This window comes from Schistosoma haematobium, chromosome ZW (assembly GCF_000699445.3).
Source record: "Schistosoma haematobium chromosome ZW, whole genome shotgun sequence".
In the NCBI taxonomy this organism is placed as follows: Eukaryota; Metazoa; Platyhelminthes; class Trematoda; order Strigeidida; family Schistosomatidae; genus Schistosoma; species Schistosoma haematobium.
In genome coordinates this window covers 63,244,362-63,269,497 of record NC_067195.1, presented here as the reverse complement: position 1 = coordinate 63,269,497, position 25,136 = coordinate 63,244,362, and the positions used below count along the sequence as shown (strand labels likewise).

Sequence of the window (25,136 nt, the reverse complement as noted above, 5' to 3'; positions counted from 1 at the left end):
AATTAATTTACTCTTGATGAATGAATGAAATTATGAAATAAACTAAAATGAACAGTAAGCAACTTAGTGTTCGTTTAATTAATTAAGCAATAAAAGAAAACACTATAGAATTCAGTAAAACAACATTGAAGTGTTTATCAAAATATTTGTTTGTTCTTTTAAAGAAACAATGAAATATTTCTGGCCTCACATTGGGATTATAAAATACAAGAAAATTTTATTCACATTAACAATTTCTTTACAATGTAAAGATCAGCTCTGTTTTTCAGTGTTTGAATTAGTGATATAATGTTCCCCTCTCTCTCTCTCTCTCTCTCTCTTTCTTAGAAGAACCCGGTTGTTGTATTATAATAATTAAATAATATTATGGATAATCATTTACTTCATTTATCGATTAGTATCTAACGCACATAACTTATCTATCCAATATTTGTGTTAAAATTGATATAACAGTGTTTATTATTTAAATATAGAATAGATTCACATATTGAATATGATACAAGTGTAGGGGAATTTTCAAAATATTCTATTCTATCATATCAATATAAATTGGATAATAGTATAAGTCAGAAAAAAATGTAGCTTCATATAGAATAACTAGTTGACCTGATTCTAGTTTCTTATTACAATCGACTAAATTTATAATAAAGTTAAGCTTAGTTTATTGTTAATTAAATAATTCAGTATTATTTAATTAATAATAACTTAATACGCGTAATGATTTAATAAATTTTCTTTTCATTCGAATAAATTACATATTCAGTATATTTTTTAATGTTTTGTTTATCATAAATCTAAGTAGAAGTCTTCCTAAAACGATTAGACTGTATTTTCTCTGCATTGCCGAAGCAATAGCCATACATCTGGAAAAATCAGAATTGTGTGTGTAAAAGAGACTGGTACAACCTCTTCTTCTACCACGGTCTTAGTGTATTAAAATTTTTCTTTCTTTTTCATACTCTTATTCCTTTACAGCCATCTGCTACACCTTCCATCTTCCCTTTAAATCTTCTACCCCCAAATGTGTTTGTTTTTATTTCCACTATCATTCCGATTACGTTTCATCTCTGTTTCAACATTTTATTTTATCATGCTGAGCCATCCTTTCCCAATGATAATATCCCTATCTATCTTTTGATGAATACTTAAGCCAACAACAATCAAACGATTACTAAACTTTCCTTGTTTTAAAATTTTTTTAAAAATATTTTAATACCTTTGTTTAGTTAACCTCACTGATACCATGTATAACAAGTTTTATCATTGTAATCCTGTAAAAGTAAGTATATATATTTGCGACTGTACAGCTTTGGAAATGAATTCGCCGAAAAGAGAACTCTTCGCTGAACTAATCTTTTTTATTTAAAAAATCCAGTCATCTGCCTTGAAGAACATCACAAGACATTGTCAATTTGTTTAAATTATCATATTTTTTTGTATTTATCGGTTTAGAAATTTACTGTTACTATGCTTAATTATATGGGAGTATGTCATTTTGCACTTTGTATTAATCTGTATTTATCAAGTGCTTTTGTGTAAATCAAATAATTTTCACGTTAATTTCTTCGGTTTTAGAAAAGATAACCAGTTTAACAGCTTTTTAGCTACTTGTATATTAGATCCTGACTTATGAATGTTAAAGAAACTGCTCTTGCTTTTTAAATGAAATAGTTGTACTTATATTGCTCAATTTTATACTTTCTTTCTCCTCTAATCCGGTTGGTAAACATGAAGAGGTTTGCTTGTCGAAAAAAATGATTAAGTCTGAATAAGATAATTTTCAGTAATTATTTGTTTTTGGATGATATCATCATATTAAGATAGATGTCAGCAAATCGAACCTTGACGAATAAATACAGGATTGTTTACTCCATTATGAGTAACGCTGTAAATAGTTTTTGATAGAGAACTTTGGCAAACTTTAGATCTATTTGACTTCGTGAGGAGGTATTATTGAATATTAAGGAAGATGAGACAGTTGCTTCATTCTAGTTTATGATTTATTGACAGTGTGTAATCGCATCACTGCAGAGTTTTGAACCAAGGGCCTTCAAGTGTCGCAAACGAAGCCTAATCACCGCACAGCTGAGCTAGAACCAAGTGTTCCGCATTATCTAGTTTGATCAATATATGACAGCGCGACCAAAAGGTTAGCAATTAGATTTGGAGTGAGTGGTTAAGACGTGCTTGTATAGATCATATTCAATAAACATTTTAAATTGTGTATTGATCACCCTAAATTTCCATCAACAAGATCATAACACTTGCTATCGCATTATTAAATTTTTCTAATCTATTTTAAGGTACTGTTAAAATTGATCATGAAACTGGTACACACTTACTCAATGGAATTAATTGGTTAGATAGTTGGCTAAGAATTCGTAGACTGGATAAACATAAACGTCCGTTGAATATATTAATTCAAGTTGCAAATTTATTAGCTACACCTAGAAAACAACTTCTAAAGGTTAGTTTACGCTTTTTTTTTAAACAGTATTTTTATTATTATTTTTGGTGACTTTGATAATTTTAGATTGTTTGAGAAACGAAACAAGAACAGTTACCTGATATCATTTTTAGGAAGATATGTTATAGTTCTTTAGCAAAATGATGAGCCAACAATATAACACCTATCCCTCATTAACAACGTCAAGGACTTAATAGATGTTAATTAAATGTTTGGACAAGCTATTCAGTTATTTTTAAAAAAATTCGCAGTCGTTTCTGGACGAATAAACACTTGTCAAAGAAGTAATGGAAAATAGTGGAAACTGAATATGTATCTGTGTTTATCCACTGTAGAAAATAAAATACTATAATTTTTCAGCTTTTTAACGTTTGTTTGTCTTCATTTTGTTGTACTTAAGCTATTTCAATCCATTTGTTACCCTTTCAACAAATTAAAATGAACAAAAATTTTGTATCTAGAGAATTTTCTAAAAATTTACAGTACTTACTGTTTTCTAGTAACAATGATTTGTTCGCACATTCTGAAGAAAAGAAATATCTGAACTAGAGTTTTGGCTAGTTCACTGTTTCAAATTTGAAGGATGTGTGCATTTGAGTGGCATAATAAGCTGTTAACGCGTCATAAAACGGTCACTACTTTTCAAAGCATTTCAAAACCCATGAATTGTGTAGTAAGGTGATCAGTGAAAATAGGGTTGATTTGATAATGTTTGTCATTATGAATTGAAATTAACCCGGGAGTTACTGAGAGCCATGAAGTAATAAGTAGCTGTAATCACTGGTTATCTGCGTTAAAATGATTTCTCGACGTTCTATCAAAACAGTCTCAGTGATTTTACCTACTGACAATAATTAAACAGTTATCACTCATTACACGGAATGAACAATGAACTTTTTTCGAAGGAAATGAAATTAGAAATGTAAACCTTTGGATTTCAATGTACCAATCCAATGATACTTTGCTCATAGTTAAATCTGAAAGTTCTGAAGTTCTCGTGTTGAATCGTGGTGTGTACTAAAGGGAAATTTTAAAGTAGAACAAAGAAAACTTCTGGTGACTTTTTTCCATTCATGGATATTCAACTAATGTTTGTCCATGAAGTTTTACACAAATTTTCATCCTTGATAGTAGAGTATATAACTGTGATGAAATTAGACTGTCACTTCTAATGAAATAATGATATGAAAATATACAAGAAAAAATCACTTTTGAAGTATATGTTTAGTATTTTTGGATTAGGTTGCTGGTTTTTCTACTGTAACTACTTTATTGTCAGTAACACAACAGAAAACTATTACCATACAACTGTTTACCAGTAAATGCCTAACTGATGTTGCCCAGGTGACGGCCTAATTGTTTAGATTTCTCTTTTTTTTAATGAATATGAATTGGGTTTTGTTATTCGAGACTTTAAAGTGACGCTAATTCCTGATTTTAAGTTACCCAATAATACCTCTGAAGGATAGCACAAAGTGGTGTAAACAATTTAACGTCATGATGTTTTGTTAATTGCATAACTGAAGTATGTAGGTAAAATAATTTACCCGAAAAAAGTTTAGCTCAAAATATCTATCCTTGTAATTTTAGCCTAAGTGATAATTAAAATTTATATGGTGAAAACTGATAAAATCAGTATAGTGTAATAGATACACTTCTTATGTTATCACTTACGTTATCTTACATTTGACATTGCCCCTTCGTTAGGTCTAATTTTAGTCATAGCAAATTTGAATAACATTGTATACACCAGTAATTGGTATAAATAAATATGTACATTTAAGTAAACAAAATTTCAGTGCTTTTAAATTATTTTTGAAGAAGATTGATAAAATTCTTGATGAAAAGATTAAATATTAATAATGTCAAAAGCTAGGTGGTTGGCCAGTTGTCTACCTCCTCCTTCCCAACCATTATATGATAACTTTGTAAATTGATCGAACTGAAGTAATGTGCATTTACGATCAAAGCTTGTTTCAATTTAGACAAATATTTAATATATGTGGGTGTAATATTTTAGTTTACTTTAACTGATACTTTTTTTAACATAAGATTTTTACTTTTGTGGATTTTTCTGAATCATTCGTCTAGAATCGCCTTGGATTCACGTCTAAAGTATTTTGTACATTGTACACCTGTGTACAACCAGTACAACGTTTAAGTTTAAACAGTTTTACCTAATCCAAGAGCCAATCAAAACGTTCATTTTAATTGTTGTATTGTTTATATATAGAACCTAATGATGCTGAAGCATTTTTTTTGTAAATTCAGTGTTAGATACAAGTTTTGACAACTTCATCTTCAAGAAGTAAGCGTTTTGAAGATAATGCTTCTAGTGTTTATGATATTAGGTGGAAGTCTTACATTGAAAAATCTTAAGTGAACAACATCTCTGAATGGGAAGGGGTAAAACCATTGATGAGAAGTTAGGAATAACTTATGAACAAAGTCTTACTCATATTAGACTATTTGGTTTACATAAAATTGTTTGTTATAGGGTTTCTCATGATAGGAAAATAAACACTCTCTAACATTTAGGGGATTTTACTAAATTTCAAATGAAAAAGAAACAAATATTTTCAACAGTTAACCCTTTTATTATTTCAAAATAAATACTACAAATTATAGTTACTTCAGAGTGCTTTATTTAAATGTAGAAAGTTGTAATCATTTATGCATATATTGATTCTGAACACTATCTAACTAATTAATAAACTGAATTCCAATAAGTGAATTATTATTTCAATTCTAATATAATCTTCATTAGTTATCTGACTAGATAATCTATATGTTATTCTTAATTACGTTTGCTTAGCTTCAATTAGAAACATTTATAACTTTTAAAATGTTTCTAAGTATTCTATAAACACTTATCTGTTTGTCAATAAAACTGTATATTTTGAATTAAACTATATTTTTAAGTGTTTCATATTTTATTGTGTTCCTATGATTTAAGTATAGTATAATAACATGAACTGAAGAACATGAAACAGTGTACGATTTATTGATTAATTTAAACACTATCTGATATTCTTATATTTTGAAAGTGAAAACAACAACCATAAATAATACCTGAACTTAAGTACTGAACTATCATTCAGTGAAGTGATAGATAGTTTCAAGTGTTGTATAGCTTGTCTTAGATTGTCTGAGTTTAGAAAATATCTTTTTTTTCATTCATTTAAATTACACTCATGACGATTATATATATATATATATATATATATATATATATATATATATATATATATATATATATATATTACTTACGCCTGTTACGCTCAACGGAATATAGATCGCCGACCAGCATTCTCCAACCCACACTGTCCTGAGCCTTCCTTTCTGGTTCTATCTAATTATTGTTCGTTCTTCTAATGTCTATCTCCATTTCTCCACGTAATGTTCTCTTTAGTCTTCTTATTTTCCATCGGCCTTGAGGATTCCAAGTGACGGTTTGCCTTGTGACGCAGTTTGGTGCTTTCCTCAATGTGTGTCGTATATATATATATAAAACTTGATATGTTAGCAGATTACTTTTTGAGACATGAAACATGAAATTTTCGTCGAAATAACATTTTACTCTTGGAAATTACTCAGTAAATTTCATATACAAATAAAAATTACAGAGTATTCAATTAGTTTTAACTTAGTCTTTCATGTGACAAAAACTATACGGTTTGTAGTTTTTTTGAAAGAATTAATAGAATGAGTCTAATGTTTGTGAAATTGACTGAAGTAAGAACAAAATGTGAGGCAGAAAGTTATGATTTCATTTTATATCATCGGTTTTCGTCAGCAATGTGTTCATATGTACGGTCATTTGGAGATAAGCATTAAAAATACAAAACAGTTTAGGCATTCAACATTTAAAAACTAAAAATTGACAGAACAGGTTTTTTATAGATTATGAAACTATTGAGAATCTTATATACCTAATAAATGAGAATTTAATTGCAAAATGGATGTAATTGCAGTTTACCTAAGCGAAGATTGAATAAAAATACAGAAAATGTTGCTACGGATAACAGCAATAGTAACTGGAGTGGATGTCATTAAAATATATCAGCTTATCATGCCGATGTTAAATTTATAGGTATCTATTTTTAATTGCAGAATATGATTCGACATTTTAGGTTGATACAGTTTCCGAACAGCTTATTGAATTAGCATTCTTTTCGCAGTTCATTATTTCGAGTGATCAAAAAAAGCAACAAAACATACATTTTTTGTTGACTAATTGTTGAGCTACTTCACTGTTTAAGATTGTGGCACCTTTGGTTTTCTAGTTCTTTAATACTTGATTCGAGATGCGTCAACGGATATTTCTCTTTATTCTCCTAATTTATACGATTTTGCATGTACATTTACGTCCATAAATACAGTTGGAGGTACAGAAAGAAGATCTGTTGGTTTTTGTATATTTTAGGAAGCATTTCGTCTCACATTTCATGGATAGCATTTCAAATGATTGAGCATTCTTTAGTACGGTATTTATTATGTGATTAACGTTTTAAACAATTTCATCAGATGAGTTTAATTTATCTTTCTGTTGATAGTGTGCCTGAGTTAGTTGGTAGGTGCAACTTTACTTTGAAAAGTTCAAGAGTATAAAACGGCAATCATATTCCAAGTCAGTCTGAAAATTCCCTTGTATACTCTTTTGAAAAATCAAATGTTTAAATAACACATTTTGATTTCCATGATACCTTTAATAGAGTCAAGAATATCGACAGCAAGTTTTACATTATATATTACTGACTAAATGAAGTTCTTGAGATCAACTTATTTCGTTCTTCTGTTTGCATATTAAGATCTAGATAATCTGAGCAGCTTGTCCAAAGTCGATCTCACATTTTTCAACACTTTATTCAGTAAAATCACACCAGTAATCTAACTTGTATGAAGTGAATTTTTATCCTTAAGTTTGAATACCTTGTTGCGGAGCTTCATTCCAGATTGGTAAAACACTCTCTTGATAGATAAATCAACATAACTTAATCATTGAGTATGAAGGGGTTGGTACGGTAGGTTTAAACATAGATAATAATCTTTTGTACATACCATAGAAAATTATTTTAACATTGTTTACTCTGTGCTAGTGAGCAAGCACTGTTTTAGCAACTAAAATTAGTGAGTGGAGCGAAGTAACTATGATGGTGTGGATCATACTACTTCTTGTTATTTGTAGGTATTTAGTTCCGTAATGTAATCAATGTTTAATAATACTAAATACACTTGTTTGTGAATAATTTCAATGTAGTTGTTTCATTTTCTCAATGAATAACTTAACACTGAAAAGAATTTTCTTAACTAAACTGTGTACAAGAACATGTTGTATATAAAGTGGAATAATTCACTCTAGCTTGCCTGTGTGTTCATTCATTTGACCCATGACCTTAACGTTAAGTTAATATTTATGGTAAATGAATGCATGTATGTGTGTATTATTGTTTATATATATATATGAAAATAGGCGCGAAACTTCAAGAAAATGTCTTTTTCTCATTGATCAATAGATGTTTTATTGGACTGAATACACTATTGATCGATCGCGCTAATATTGAACTGATATGTTAATTTGGCATGAGAAATGTTTACTAAAAATAGTCTATTCATATGTATGATTTATTGTGTGATCTTTTTTTTAATATCAACAGAATAGTTTAGATACTGACTCATATGAATTAAGTGTAAGAGAAACTTCTTTATTAATCTGTTGTTATGGTTGCGACTAGGAATGAATTTTTTTGGAATCAAGACTTCGTTTTATTCTCTGTCAGATATTTGTTGTCTTGCGATAGTTGTCAACGTATTGGCGTCTACAATCTGCAAAATATGTGTTTCTTTAATTCGATTTATACCCTCCTACTAAATTAGAAAATGAAATAATGTTATAGCATTATGGTTGGTTGTTTACAGTGCAATCAACTTATTAAAAGATTATTTATTATAAAACAGTAACCTGGACTCAGTTGGTATTTTGCGAATCCTAGTTTAAACGATATTTAGATAAACAAATAACAAATTGCAAGTTTTTAGCTGAGTAGCGCGTGACAGCGGTTTTATGTGTACTACTATCATGTTTTTATTTCATTAATGTATTATTAACTTTAAAATTTCAGCCGATTGGGAATGTATTTGAGCTGGATTGCAAATTGATAACAGCTGAAGAATATCAATATACATGTCAATATTCATACACTTCAAAATAAAGTTCTGTTGAATAATCCCTAAATATCATAGATAAAACTAAACTAGGACTTACTACAAAAAATCTAATTCGACACAGCTTTCTATAGCTTCCTCATTTAAATGATTTCTTAATCAATATTAGATCGCGATGAATTAATGAATAGGAATTTTTTTCGAAAATGAGATTACAACCCATTGTAATCGAACTCTAAATAATTGTTGAGAGTAATTCGCATTAAAAACGGAAATTTTGCTAAACTTAATAGTTCTAGTGTTTTGATTATTTATTTACGAGGAGATATTTGGTCTTTTGCTCGATTGCCCTCTAACTGAGCATTATTGACTAAGAGACAGCTTCCAGACACTAAGCTTGTTTTCGGAGAAATCGGATTGCAATTTTTCTATATCTACTGATAATTGATTACTGAACATTTTAACATTTAACTATATTCAATGTCGAAAACCGATCATCTTTGCCAGTAGAAATCGATTTCATATCCTGTTCAGTGGATTCATAAAACATAACGGTTCTCTATCGAGAGTTAATATATTTTGTGGCTGTCTACTTTAAGCACCACTAAATAATGTTAAGGTTTTCAAATAAAATGCTGAAAAACCTCGAACAAGACCACTAAATTAAAATCCAAAATTATTCATTCATTTAATTTCACATAAAACTACTTCTGATTGATCCTTGAAGAACTTAAAATGGTTATATGACTATGTCGTAATTTTGGATTACCATACAAAGGAAGTTTCGACTGAAGTCATAATCTTTTATTTGAGATAATCGTGATAGTTAGAAATACCATCATCAGCTCTTATTTGGCTATGTAAGTTTGAATTTACGTCTACTGAAAATAAACCCTTTATTTGAATATTCGGAAAAAATTAGTCTAATATATTTCTCTTACTTCAGATGACTTGGAATGAAATGCGAGAGGCTTATTCTTACATCCCACCTGCTCTGTTACGATTTTTATTGGAAGAATATGAGGAAGGATTCGGTGCACAGAATGCAAACAGCTGGAGTATTGATGAAAAAGATGCAGCAGTGGTAGACGAAGATCGTAAGCAGTTTTTGTTTTAATATCTGATATAAAAATTTTGTTACTCCTTATATGACTATTTATCTTCAAAGTGGTGTTGTGTAAAAGCTTTGCTAGAGTCAGATTAATGAAAACTAACAAGCAATTATTTTATCCTTCAATATTCTCTTGAACCTTTGACAGTTCGTTCTAACATATTGTAAAATAACAATAGCAATGAACATTACGTTTGTCAGTTTTGTCAACCTTGATGGTTAGTCCGCAATTAGTCACAACTTATTATTAATATGGTAATAAGTGGTGACAAGACTTAGTGAAATTACGATAAGCTTTTAGTATGAGGGCATAATTTTCTATTTTTGATATTCCGGAATACATTTCATGATTTTTTTATTTTCATCTGTACGTCATGAGTAGACCATCTTAACATAGTGCTACGCTAAACATTATCTTTCTAATGCCTTCATCCTCGTTGGATAAGTTGATATTTATCTCAGCTCAGTAGCTTAGCAGATTACACGTTAGCATTTAGAGCAAAAGAAATTGGTTTTCAGTCCCACTATAAACATTAAAATTAGGATTCAGTAGTATCCAGATGAAGGGGCTCAGGTGGGATGAAACATACATCCTGTATGTAACCAGTAAGCACGTTATGAAACATTCAATGTCAATATTTATAGTCTCATAAAATACTGATACACAAGAATTTTAAGTTTCTGCTTACCTTACATTGCAAAATCTTCAAACGTTTACAATAAATAGTTATTTATACAGAAGCAGTTTGATAAGTCTCTCTCTTTAGCAACTGCTTAGTTCCATCATATTTTTCTGTTCATGTTTTGTGAATGTATCTTTATTTTGTCTTACTGTTAGTAAATATATTTTACTTGTAACTTTTAATCACCACTCATATTATATGCTCTTCACTTCAAAATTTCCGTTGATGACAGTATTTCTAATCGGCTTTCTATAATGTGAATAAATAGTTATTATTTTGCGGATTCTATCTTCTGTAACCACTTACCTGAAGAAATGTAATCAGTTTCTAACCACAGATTTAAAAAAATTAGATTTTTAGTTGGAAGTTTTTACACAAATTAGACTAATTTGTAGTTCGTTTCCGTTAGGGTATAATATCAATTACGGTACCATTAAAAACTAGGTAGTGGTAGACATCAGTTTTGACCTAATGTGACACTTCTTAGCAGCTACCATCTACTACTTCGTTAGGTAGCAAATCTAGAAGAAGTAGACCTTATGGAAGAGATTGACTTTTGGGTCACTGAGGTGTAATTCCCTGGTTTACATCTTTAGCTTCTGGTGGAAGGTCATGATGGCTGGAGTTTAGCTGTCATTATAAATGTCCAAATAACAACCAAATTTTTTAAATGACTCAATTTAACACATACTTGTACTATTGTGAAGGATTGAAAATGCGGTGTGTTCGAAAGTATTTCTTCTCTGAATCCTTTATTTTCAGAACATGGAAGTCAATACTAGATAGTTTTCTCATAAGAATACTTTTATCAAACAGAATATAGGATGAATTTTAGATGAACAGTAGCTTTTATTTTTACTGTAAACCAAATAAAGTTGATGGTGTCTTTTACATCTAAAAAGTCTGTTATATACAAATTAGACTAGTATTATCTTTTGCAGAAAAATGGCAATTCATTACATTAATGGTTCCTAATAATGTTACCTTTAATTTCACTTCGTGACAAGCATTATATTTTAGAATGACAAAATTTGCAATCATTTTCAATTGATTCCATGGGTAAAAAAGTGGTGACAGATTTTAATTACATCTAGTTCATGCGGTATATAGGTTACTTCTAGTTATTACTAAAACATGAACGTAAGTCGTTTTGAAGATCATTGAATTTGATAGTAGCTTACAATATTTGGAATGAAAATTAATTGATCGTTTTTATGCTTCTTATCATTTATTAATCGGCTTGTTTTAACGTTTCACATGGCATTTTTTTTCAGCTACTGATTTAATCGAAATAGCATTAAAAGGATGGAGATCTAAAGAGCGGTTACTTCCAGGAAAAACATATGCTAATCAATCACCTATTTATAAACCTGTGGATCCGTATGGCTTGTGTAACCAGAGTGCTATGCAGACCTGTATTAATCAATTAGATGGAAAATTATCTGGTATGTCCACATGTTTAAGAAGTTACTAAATGCTTTCTTTCACTTACGATCAAAGTTCTTCGTTATTAATGCAGAAATATTTTATCAAAAGAATGGTCGTAAATGTCACTACTGTTTTAATTACGAGCATTTTTCAAAGCGTTGGTGGCGAGACTATAATTTATGGACGAACCAATCGGATTTAGGATAGCGAGTCATGAATTTTCGTGAGAAATTCAGTCATCCATATGATTAAATAGCATTTCGGTATTACACATCATGTTAGTTGGTGATGGAGACTCTAAGTCTAATTTATAACCCTAACTTCTAACTCTAAATTATAATTCCGATTTCTCACAACAATTGATAACACTCTCTAGAACCTAGTCGGTTGACGAATTTTCTCAACGTCATCCAGATTTCGTCAACAAATTATCTTGTAAATCACTGTTGCTAACAGGATACTTGTGACCAGTGGCTGAAGACCTGAAGTGGCATAGTTTCAAACTGACCTCAGTAATTCAGATGAATTCATTCATTTTTCACCTAGAGATCCTGAGTTTTAGTATTATTCGTACATTTGATTCCTTTATTTCACTCCCTAATTTTTAGTTGTATTCTTCCATATTATTGTTGATATTACCAATATTTAAAATCTCTTATAATTTTTTCTGTGAATTTTATCATACTATCCCGATATGTTCCAAGGCAACTTGAAACGATGAAGATAAGTTCTAGGTCACACATTTGCTGGTCCCGATTATTTTTTGATGGACTATAAAAAGTCACGTAGATTTCGTATCAAGTTTTCTATGGGTCTGATGATCTGTTTTTACAGCTTTATAAACAGTAGGTGTATTGGTAATTAGACATAATTATGATACTGGGTACTGGTGAAACTGAATATTAGCTTTTGGTCATCTGTTGGCAGATTATCAACTAAGGATTCACATGTTAACATGAACCTTCGATTTAAAAGTATGGTAATAAAATGATATTGTAGCCGTTAATTGATCTAGAAGTCATGAATCATAACTAAGAATGTGTTGAAAGAGTAATTTTCAACTACATATTATCTCTTACTGCTCAACAATCAAGTAACCTGTACAGAACTACGTAATAATGATATCAAATATAAAGAAAAAAATGAGGGTGATAAAAAGGTAACTACTCACAATAATAAGTTTTACATGTTGTAAGGAACTTCATTACTATAAATTATAATAAATAACAGGAATACATGGGAAAAATCCATTTCATTTTAGATGTGGTAAGCCAGAATAGTGTGCTTACGCTAAATACATGACAACTTTAATTGAACGAACGAGGTTACACTGATTAATAGAGACAAACTAAAAACAGCAAAATAGATTATTTCAATAAGATCAGTAATAAATAAAGTAGGACCTAACAATAATTGAAATCGATTCAGGTTACGACTCTGCATCATTACTATAAGAGAAAAACGAATGATTCATTCAAATTATACCACTGGTTGTAGTAAACCAAACTTTTTAAGTATAGTTCAGAAGAAACTAATGGAATAGGGAATGAGAAGTATGAAAAAAACATAATATGTTTAAAATTTAGTGTAATATAAAGATTGAATGCAATCACATTACTGTGTTCGTTTTCAGACCATGACACATAGAATCTCTAAGTAGAGTAATGTAATACAACAGGCTAATAGACTGAAGATTTATTTACTCAAATTTGAACCATATTTTCCAAATAGAGGTTCAAACGAAGTCAGTGGGTTAAGAATCTAACCTGTGACTAAATGGTTGAAATATAGATGCTTGATGCCTCAGTGGAATTTTAAGATAAAATAATTCATTGAAAACGAGACTAATATTCTTTTCCTTTTCAGACAGTAATAACACATCATTTGTTATGATTGGGTGGAAACAATTTAAGGATTTAGAAGAGAACACTGAAACACAAGTAATGAAATGGGACTTGAAAAATAGGTGGACAAACCAATCAGATATACGATAACGGGTCTTGGATTTTGGCGCGCAATTCTTTATCCATTTGGCTATATAGCATCTTGGCATTTTAGCTTATGTTAGTTCGTGATGAAAACGCTAAATTTAATCCCTATCCCTAACCATCAACTGTAAATCACAATCCTTATTCTTCACACAGGCTTAAAATCTTCATTTAGCCTTAGTCAGTAGGTGGACATTCTCAAGGCCACTTTAGCACTGCCCAAAGGTCGTCCATAAATTATAGTCTCATCCAATAGGTTTCATTCTGCTGATATTAATTGATAATACAGTTTTGACTTTATAATCTAAAAACCTTACCTCACAATTTAAGGTGACATCAAATGAAATCCGAAACCATAATCAAATATTTGTATTTTTAGAAAAAGCCACACCTTTAAAACTTTGGCATGGACACTAAATAAACTCATCTTTTCAAAATACTCATGTACTCATAATTCATGTTATGTACAGTTGGTTAGGTACCATGGTGTTATAAATGAAGAGTAACGCTAAGTAATTATAGAAATACTACCCAAGGTAGATCTACAAATGTATAAAAGTTGTCTATTTTCTATAAAGATCTCCAACAGAATAGATTATATTTTGATCTAGTTTGAAACAATTTAGATTTGTGTTGCAGCCACAATCCCGTATTAGTTTGCCCTCATGGATTATAATAAACATGATCACTTCAAACCAAAATACCCAACATCTTATAACCTACATTTTCATTTGAAATCATCTAGTTAACATTTCAAATTACAGATTTTGATTACCATAGTAGTTTGTTGTCCTGTTTTATAATTTATAATAATAAATTTACATTATTCGTCAATATGTGTAATAACAAAAATAATTATTCATTTTATAATGATTTAGCTATTCAATCACCTGTAATTTATTTTCGATGGCAAGAATTAATGCGTGGATTTCCTCCACCGAGGGTTATGCCACAGATCCATATAAATCATAACCATCCATTTAATCGATCAACAATACGAAATAAATTAGCGATTGCAAATCGTAAACGATTACCAATACGATCTAACAATGGTAGAATGAGTATATCACCTTCAGTGATGAATCAAAATACTACTCTTATAGAAAATTCAGAATTCTCGCCTTTGCCAAATAAGACACAAACAAGTCAATTTGACAATTCAATGAAATCAATTGATAAAACTTCTAAATTTTCTAATGATATGAAACCGAAACCATCGAGTGGTGAACCAGTATGGGGTGGTAGTCATGTAAATTCAATCTTGTTAAAAAATTTTGTTTTAGATTTGTTTATATTATATGGTGATATACCTGGGTAGTAATTTCACTTAATTCGATTGAATCATAAATTCGAATGTTTGACTGAATACATTAAGTAGTACTATTTTTCTTACATAATGACTAATATTAGTCAAGTAATTTCACTAGGCTCAATATTATCATTTGTTCAACATACATGAGAGAATTTAACAAAATACCAAGCCACACCGCTTTCAGTTAATGAGTTAGCTATAAGCAGTACCTCATTATAAAATGAATTTTTCTAAGTGGTACAAGTAATTAAATCTAACAAACTTAAGTCTCTTCTTTTATTAAACACCCTGGAAAATAATAGTTGAATAAGTTAAAAGTCCCAGAAAATGGCTCAGTTCTTTGTTATAATTTTATTCACTTGAAATAAGTTTTAGACTTAGAAGAAACACTCGCTCAATGTCTCCTGATTTTAAATGATTCTACAGTGGATATCATTTTCTGATATAAACTAACTTCAAATTGAACTATATAGATATATAACTGTTATGACTTTATATCCGGCTTTTTATCACGTGATTTATCCACCAATCAAAATACAATCTTAGCACTGTGCCAAACCAATGACTTTCGACCGGTTTGGGCAGCTTAGCGTCCTTATTGGTCCTATGTCCGCCTAGCCCGTCCACTTGAGTCCAGAACACCAATACCAGTTTCCACTATGCGAATCGAATCAAATCATTTATTTCGGACATACTAGGTTTATATATCAAACAGACAGACCGCAACGCACCATAAAATAGGAAATAACATTTGTACACAATAAAGCCAAAAAGTGACTGTGAACGTGGGAGGCAGTAGTCAATAAACTGAACATAACTCAAGAACAGTAAATCGTACAATAACAAATTATAGGTCAAAATGAAGCTTATAATAAGAGGAATATAAATGTACATAATCTAATAATAATTATACCGTAAGAATGTATAGGTAATATTAGTCAATTAATGTCTCAGAAGTTACTCGTGATTTAATCTTCGCTCGGATATAACAATACACATATATATTCCTTCAAAGTTTGTGACAAAATGGTTTACGTCTTATCATAAAATTACAACAATATTGCAGTCATTATGATAATATAATTTTATAAACCAACGAACTAATCTTCTCGAAATTTCTAGTCTTCAGGAATGAACAACCCACAAGATACTAGTATGGATAGTAAGCAAAAAGCATTATACTATCTCAAAGGATTGGCTGCTTCAATTGGTGGCATAGATTTGATTGCTAATGCTAATGGTGATCAAGATTTTTTATCATCTGAGTCGAAATATTCGAATAATCTCCAAATGGGAAGTAAAGTTAATGACTATCCACAAGAAAATGTTTACCATAGTCAAGTGTTTAATCGAAAGGTTACCAGCCCTCATTGGCAAAATCAAATGTTAGAGACTAACAGGACAGAAATTCCAGTATCTCCTTGGTATCATGATCCTCGACTTCAAGTTCCAAATGGATTATCACAAAGCCTAGGCGATTTTAATAATGGTTTCAGACCCCCCTCAAATGCTCCTTCACTGAGTCGTCTAAACATGGATCAATTAAATGAAACAGCTAATGATTGGAAACAGTATCGAATGTCGTTACTGGGTCAAGGATTAGACAAAATTAGAACTTCAAAAGCGGGATCTAGATCAGTTACTCCAAGATTGATATCCAATCGTAATGTGAGCAGTAGCATGTCAAATTTGCCAATAAATCAGTTTAAAATTCCAGATATGATTATTCAAGAGGCAGCAGATAATATTTCAGAAGTAGTTAGCGAATTAGATCGAGGCAGAGATACAGACTCTGATGCTATGAGTTCTGTTAATTTATTGGATATCAATCCCGAACGAGAACTTAGTGATGTATTAACACGTAGTGGTTTGGGAAATTCTGTTTCAAATGTAACACTTTATAAAGAACCAAACTCTGGTTTCGGTTTAGTGTTAGTTGACGGTGAGGTGAGTTATTTTTGGTGTAAACAACACACTTCACGATAAGTTGTTTTTATCTTAAGTATTGTTGAGATTGATAAATTACATTTAAAATGAACTCTCTCTCTCTCTCTCTCTATATATATATATATATATATATATATATATATATATATATATATAATATGCACATAAATAATGCTTCATTATAGGCCTATCATAACAGTTTTGAGTTCTATGAAGATCAATATGATATTAATTTGTAAATTACTTGTAAACAATGCTTGTTTACACTCCATAATTGAAACTTTGTCACTACATTTTACTATTTATCCGTTGTTTTATTATCTCATGTTTCCAGAATAAATTGTTTCAACATTAGATATGGGGCTTTGCAAAATCGTTTCAAACACCAAGAATCATACTACCGAATAATTTGTACCTTTTACCTTGTGCTATAGCTATATCATTTATATTAAGCTACTAAATAGACACTACAAATGGAATATGTATTTTTTTAAACATTCATTATGCTCCTATCATTACTTAACAATTTCGAAAGCAGAAGCATTGCACGTCGAAACATTTAGTTTTTCAGTAAGCTTAAAAACGGGCCTCAGTAATTATTGTTAATAATTTTTGTTAATTGGTCAGTTTGAGACAAAAATGTTTTCAAGTCTTAACAAGCCTCATATTAGAATGAATATGTACTGGAGGATTGCCCAATAGTAATACGTTCTAGTGCTAAGTGTCTTTGAAACATGCTTACTTAGCAAAGTAACTCATCACCGTAGTCATAAAAAATTAATTTTGAGTTGTTGGAGTCAGTCAATAAGGTATATTTAGATTAAAATTCATACTTAGAATAGGTAATAAACAATCTGTTAAACCTCTTACGAAGTTCGATTTTTATCGAATTGAACAAAATAAAGTTTTCGGCTTATTGTCTTCAGCCGTTCAATGTCAAAATGAAATTGTCATAAATTTCGAGCATTTTGTTGTAATCATAGCTAACCTTCAAATAATTTTTAAAGTTTTTCTTGTTTATAATAACTGACCTATTTCAATTTGTTAAATAGCGTACTAGCCTTGATCAACCAGGTATATTCGTCAAATCTGTTGCTCCCAACAGTGTGGCTGAAATGAATGGAACATTTAGACTAGGCGATCGTATTTTAGCAATAAATGGACGTGATCTAACAAGCATGACGTATAAAGAGTGAGTTTTTGACAGATATTTTTTTTCGAAAGACATTGTCGCTCTTCTTTATTCTAGGCGCAAATTATTCATTCAACCAAAAATCATATATAACTGAAAGATAAGGCCTTTTACTTTATCAATCATTCGATTTTAAAATGTAGGCTTAAAGAATAAGGTTCCAGATCATTTCAACCATGAAACTAACACATCTTTCTGTAAATGAGAATAATTTATTTATTGTTCTATAACTTATAAATCTTGTGTAACGAAGCAATCCTATAGAGTTCACCTTTGAGCTGCAGCTCATCTGTATACTTCTTCGTATCAATACTTTATAAGTGTATATCTTTAGACTAATACCTTAAAGACTAAATATATTTTGTATTGACTTGGTGTTGTTTACTTGTATCTTCCCATTGTTATTTAGGACTGCAACCAATTAGTCTCTTGTTAGCATATGTGCATCCTGTGCGGACTGCCTCGATATTGCCTAAAGTCACAAGCTTTATAAGCAAAGATGAATAGGATGCAAATATGCCAACAAGAGACTGATCAGTTGCAGTCCTAAATAACAATGAGAAGATATAAGTAAACAACACCAAGTGAATATAACTTCACCCGATTACACAAGCAGGCGGCTATCAGGACTCATTAGCTAAGTGGATAATGCGAAGGCGTTTGAAGCGGACGGTGTTGGGTTCGAGTCCCAGGGTGAACATCAACTCTGAGATGCAGGTACATCCAGCTTGAAGAGTACCAAAAAGGACGAATCGCGCGTCCTGGATTCCAGTGCTAGCCACTATCCATCTTTGCTTATAAATATATTTTGTTCCTTATTGTAATGAAATTAATATACTTCGACAACAACTGGAAAAATTTACTAAACTATAAACTTGATGTTGTAATAATACAAGAATAATTATCATCAAACACTTTATTAAAGGTAAATGACACCACACAAGATTGTTTTTACCAGAATTTCGATTTCCTTTTATAGTAATGGGTTACATAATTCATCCATTCAATTATCGATGTTAATGATGTTTTATTAAAACCATTATCAGATATTCTTATTTAGAAATAGTATCATTTTATATAATAACATGAATGTCAAGAGTTGATAATGTTTGCAAAGGAAATTTATTAACGAAGTTTTCTTATTCTGTTACAAGTAGGTCTTGGAAAAAGTCGTTATATTCAGATGTATTCTATTATTGATATTATTGTTTGGTTTTCTTAGTAAAATCAATTTGTCACCAAAATGAACTAAATTTTTTTTCGAATTGTTAGTTTTATGTTGTTATTGTATTCAAACAAATAGTGAACTTATAACTAACGTCGATTGTGAAGGAGAAAAGTGAGAATTATGCTCTAGACTATTCTCGACAAAATTGTTGACCATTTGGCTGCATCACAATTAGTTAGTAATCTTTCATAAGGGAATTCTGATTCAAATGTATTCAGATAAGAATCTTTACTGTCTATATACAGAAAGAAATTTTCGACAAGGTTTAGGTATGGAATATATTGAGTAATCAATGGTCTGCTTATTTCTATTAACTTTTGTGAAATTTATAACATATGGATTAGCTAGAAAACATTAATCAAATAGAAATATCTAGACATTAGCATACATTTTTGTATAGTTTGTAGCGTTACTGATGTATTAACGTTTTTCATCAACATTTATTCATTTCCAGTGCTCTAGCTCTCTTACGGCAATGTGTCAATCAAACAACTTTCACTGTTCTTCGTTGTAATCTGCCTGACCCAGAAGCTTTGTTGAAACGTAAAGAGATATGAACAGAATATGTATGAACAGCTATTGTAACAAAAGCGACGAATTCATATTTTCCTGTAAACTATACATATATATGGTTTCTTGGAATTCATTTGGATTTCATTACAGATTCTAGTACTCAGTATTATTTTGCAAGTTAATTTCAATTTTAACTACCGGATAAATTCAGAAGATATGAGACGTAGGAAAATTAAAATGAGAGCATCATCTATACATTTCTTTTTTCGTTTTTATAAAATATGTTGAACCATTCCTTTTCTTCAAAAAAAAACAAACAATTAAACACGCCAAAACTTCCTTCAAATATCTATCTGAACAGAGTACATCTTAAAGAAATAATTTTTTCCCTATTATTATTATTATTATTATTATTATTATTATTATTATTATTTGAATTTGGGATTAAACGATAGTAATCCAAGTTGAGAGCATCTTCTTATTGACTAATCTTTTTTCTTTATACAATCTTTTCATCGTATAAAATTTGTTTGAAGTATGAAAGCCTTTTTTTCCATCTTAAAGAAGATAATATTTCACACATGAAAGATCTTCATATCTTTACATTGTTTTTTTTAAATCCTTATATTAACTGTTTTATAAAACCCAAATAACTAAAGTTTACTGACATAAATTAATAATCATGTTAAAGAAAAGAAACAAATCTACATATAAATTCATACATATAATCAACAAATTTATTTATACATATCGTTTATGTATGTTTGATTTCTTTCTTTTATTTAACTTTTATCTCATTTCAGATAATCGACTTTTTTTTCTTAAAGGAATAATTTTTTTAGGTATATTTTGATCAGTTTACAAATTTGTTTTATATTTTTACACCTTTATATACTACTTAAATATTTTTTATTATTACATATTTCAAATAAATTAAAAATAAAGAGTTCTATTAAAAAACGTTGAAGATAATGTTGTAAGTCCCCTATACTTATTTCATTAATGATCATTGACTTCGTATATAGTATTCTGTTCAGTTGTGGACAGGAACCAATATGACAGAATCAAGTCCGTTTAAAGATTGCCTTATATATATATATATAAAATTACCACTATGAAACTCGCATAGTTTATTAGTTGCCATCAATTTACACGCTACGTAATGGTCTCCGATTTCCTGAATTACGGTTTCTAGGGGGTGTGACTGAGCATTTCCGTGGTAATTTAAAACTCATTAGCTTAGATTGGGCTATTCTCAATGAGAATTTCTGGGTTTTTTGGTTGGTATTTTAGTTCAGTTAGGGTTGGTGAATTGATGACTTTTCTAATTGTAAGGCCTGTATTATTCGGTAAATTCTTTCCATGCATTTATCTACTTTACTCATATTCATACAGCTCATTTACATGTGTTCGCCGTTTTTAACTGCTTTCAATTACTAGTCCACTTGAGACTTCCAGAATATGTTTTCAATAGACTTAGAAGTTCCTAACTCTTTAATCACAGATACTAATATTATTTATTTCACCAGGCTTTTCTTTCATTTATTACATCCCCTAAATTCCTGAAATTCGATACGCCTTTGTAAGTTACCTGGATTCATGATGTGCGAAAACAACAAATCACTGAACCCAGCCCAAGAGTTTTAAGCGATTTTACTGATAATAGTTTATGAGAATATGAGGAGATTTTTCCAATTTTCTGTAACACTAACATCAACCACTTGCAACATTCTTCTCTCTTTGTGCGAGCAGAATAAAGGTTTTTCAACGAAAATTAATTTTTTTATGAATTACCCATGATAGAACACCAGTTAAAATATGACATCACATTAGTGGAAATATCAAAGGAGGAAGAACAAGAATAAGCAGTAACGAGTAGTGTATTTTAGTTTTTATAGTCACTGGTGTTGATCCCCTTCATCTATTATGTAGATTCATTCAAGTTATGTAAAATGCGGTAGATAAAACACTGAAGTTTGTACCAGATTATGTTTTCGGGTCGTGTTATTATAAGAACACTATCTCAGGAACTGATGATGATCCATTAAATACTTATCTATTTTGCTGTATCCTAAGTTGGACGTACTTCGACCTTCCCCAATCAGTCTTAAGATTGTTAAGTAATAACTTTTAGAAGGCTTATCACCAGATATTTTTACAATCGCAAACTTATAAAAAATTTGTTGAGGATATTTGCACAACTGGTAGCAAACTAATTAGGTGTAGTTTGTCGCAAAGAAGAAAGATAAAGTGCGCCTCATGCGTGATAGAGATTTTTATCTAGTTCACCCACCAATGAACTTAAGTTCGAATTCTTAGAAGGTATTTTTTAATTATATAAACTGATAATTGTGTTTATGTATAATTGTACGATCATTTCATGATTTAATACAATACATGGCAAAAGTGTAGCGTAAAAATGAACCCATCATAGTCAATAAAAAGTCTTGCGTGAATTTTAAATATTCTATGTAACAAGAGATTGAAATACCTTTGTGTACTTCTATGTCAGATAATATATGCGGTTTTAATTACGATCTATTTCTCAACAGCGTTTTAAGATTCAGTTAGCCCACTGATTTACACGTCTTTTAGTGAACATAGCCCATCCCAACGGACCAAATTTAGTCTTAACTTAGGGAATCGCAATTACTATTGGTTTGTAAAAGATATAACTGCAAATTATGGAGTAATCAGTTCTTTCAGAACCTAGATGGAACCTGTCCTGCTTTCTGGGATTGATTTCACATAGTCTACAGAAAACAAGAAGAGCTAGTATTTCAGACAAAACTAGTTGGGAAGTTGATCTTAAAAGTTGTCATGCACACAGAATAAACCATCTTGGAGAATGGTATCGAAAATAATTGTATTCTCTCAAGTCCTCAGAAGCCTTAAAATGGTCACTCCGAACAAGGGATTCTAATTTAAGCATGAATAATCCAGAGTGGGTAAGGTGTGCTTGTTTACCACATTCGTCTTTTAATTCTGATTTATTTCCGTCGGTTTCATTCGCTGGTGACATCTTTGCCCATCATCTAATGGATAAAGAGCATTCGTGCTAGCCAGTTAAAGCTAGTGTAGCGGTAAATAAATCCCCAAAATAAATAGCTCTGTAAGTTTCCGACATTGGATGCTGACCAAATTAGTTTTAATGGACTCACCTAGCTGAAGGCACTCGGTCATGCATCCAGACCAGATCATCAGTGGGAACGCCGTGCTCAACATCCCCTGAAATAGCCAGCCAGCATTTGACAACTCTTAAGGGGTAGAGGTTGTGTCTACAGTCCGTTCTTCTATGTTGTATCTCTAGTTTCGGAGTGTTACCCCTTTTATTTGTGTTGGAGGTAAAATTACGTAGGTGTTTAAGTGGATGTCCAGAGGTGTTAAGGATACTGTAAGCCATTAGAAGGTCACCTCTAAGACACCTATACGCTAATGTGTAAAGGGTTAGTGATTGGAGGTGCTCTTCATAAGGTTTGAATTTGAATCTATGAACTAATTTCATGGCTCACCGAAATTGTAAGATCCATTTTGAATGTCTTGTGTGTTTGTGAAAATCCCTCCATGTATATACTTGCACTTTGTTCCTATTGATCCCCTTACTTGTACATTGTTGTCTTTTGATTACATTTGAATTGTTAATACTTGTATTTTTTATTATAGTTTTTGTTTTTCTTACGCATTCACTAAGTTTGTGTTTTTTCCCGAACTGCATCTGTGTTGTTTTACTTGACACTTGTTCTTGGAGGTAGCCATATTGATTTGCTCCTCCTTTTGTGTGTTCTATCCAGTTAGGATAGAATAACGTTCATTTGTTGTGACTGGTAATTTTCCCTCATCTTTCATCAACTACTTTATTTATTGTAATTTAGATTTTATTGATTGAACAGTTATTGGTTGAATAGCCGGGTGGTAATATTTGTTTAGGTAACGATTTACATTTAAATTTATGATGAATTATAGAACCGCTATTTACCCGATTACTTGTTTTGATTTCGACGGGAAAGGGCGCGTGTCTAATGTACCTGGAAGGCTATTCAACAGTCCAAACCGTAGTTTGGATCTTACAGAAATAAGTAACCCAAAAATACTGGAAGTGGTTGGGAGACTGACGTGGACGTCCAGCATGCTTTCGATAAGCCTTGTAGAAGCTGTTGTTAGCTGAGCCCTCCGTAAACAGTTTTGTTTGGCCATAGTTCCAACGACGACACAGTTTGTAATGTCTGTGAAGTTTCACTCCTGTTGCATTCTAAATGAAAAAATAGTAATTACTTACTTACTTACTTGAGCCTGTTACTCCTCGTGAAGTAGCATAGGCCGCTCACCAGAATTCGCCATCAAACCTGTCCTGGGCAGTCCTTTCCAGCTCTTTCCAGTTGCTATTCGTCTTTTTCGTGTCTGCTTCTATTTCCCGACAAAATGTGTTATTTAGTCTTCCTCGTTTCCACTTCCCTTCAGGATTCCAAGTTAGGGCTTGCCGCATTATGCAGTTTAATGGTTTGCGTAATGTATGTCCTATTTATTTCCATCGTCTTTTCCTAATTTCTTCTTCAGCTGGAAGCTGATTTGTTCTCTCCCAGAGAAGGCTGTTGCTGATGGTATCTGTCTGCATCTGAACCTCCTTGTTCATCGATGATGCTTCCAGGAATGTGGAGGGTTCTACATCTTCCAGAGATTCTCCATCAAGTGTGACTGGGTTGGTGTTCTCCATGTTATAGTTGAGGATGTTGCATTTTCCCTTGTGTATGTTGAGGCCTACTGATACAGAGACTGCTGCTACACTGCCTGTCTTCATCTGCATTTGTTTGTGTGTTTGCAGTAGGAGGGCTAGGTCATCTGCGAAGTCCAAATCGTCTAATTGATTCTGGGCTGTCTATTGTATTCCGTGTTTTCCCTCAGACGTCGAGGTCTTCATAATCCAGTCGACCACCAGAAGAAAGAGGAATGGGGAGAGTAAATAGCCTTGTCTGACTCCGGTCCTTACTTACAATGCATCTGTCAGCTGTCCTCCATGCACTACTTTGAACTGTAGACCGTCGTATGAGTTCCGGATGTTGACAATCTCCTCAGGTACTCACTCCATAGTGTCGAAGAAGTTTCCA

General features: G+C 31.2%; 1 protein-coding gene across 1 annotated transcript in view; it reads left to right on the top strand.

Annotated features, from left to right (window-relative positions):
* Positions 1-21,284, top strand: part of PDZD2 (PDZ domain containing 2) — a 69,862-nt gene extending 48,578 nt beyond the window's left edge. The window contains exons 4-10 of the mRNA XM_051212002.1: positions 2,304-2,467; positions 9,579-9,729; positions 11,701-11,871; positions 14,721-15,091; positions 16,277-17,101; positions 18,154-18,293; positions 19,976-21,284. Coding sequence (XP_051072136.1) covers positions 2,304-2,467; positions 9,579-9,729; positions 11,701-11,871; positions 14,721-15,091; positions 16,277-17,101; positions 18,154-18,293; positions 19,976-20,078 — 1,925 coding nt within the window. The 3' untranslated portion in view covers positions 20,079-21,284. The remainder of the gene's footprint in view (positions 1-2,303; positions 2,468-9,578; positions 9,730-11,700; positions 11,872-14,720; positions 15,092-16,276; positions 17,102-18,153; positions 18,294-19,975) is intronic.
* The last annotated feature ends 3,852 nt before the right edge of the window (positions 21,285-25,136 follow it).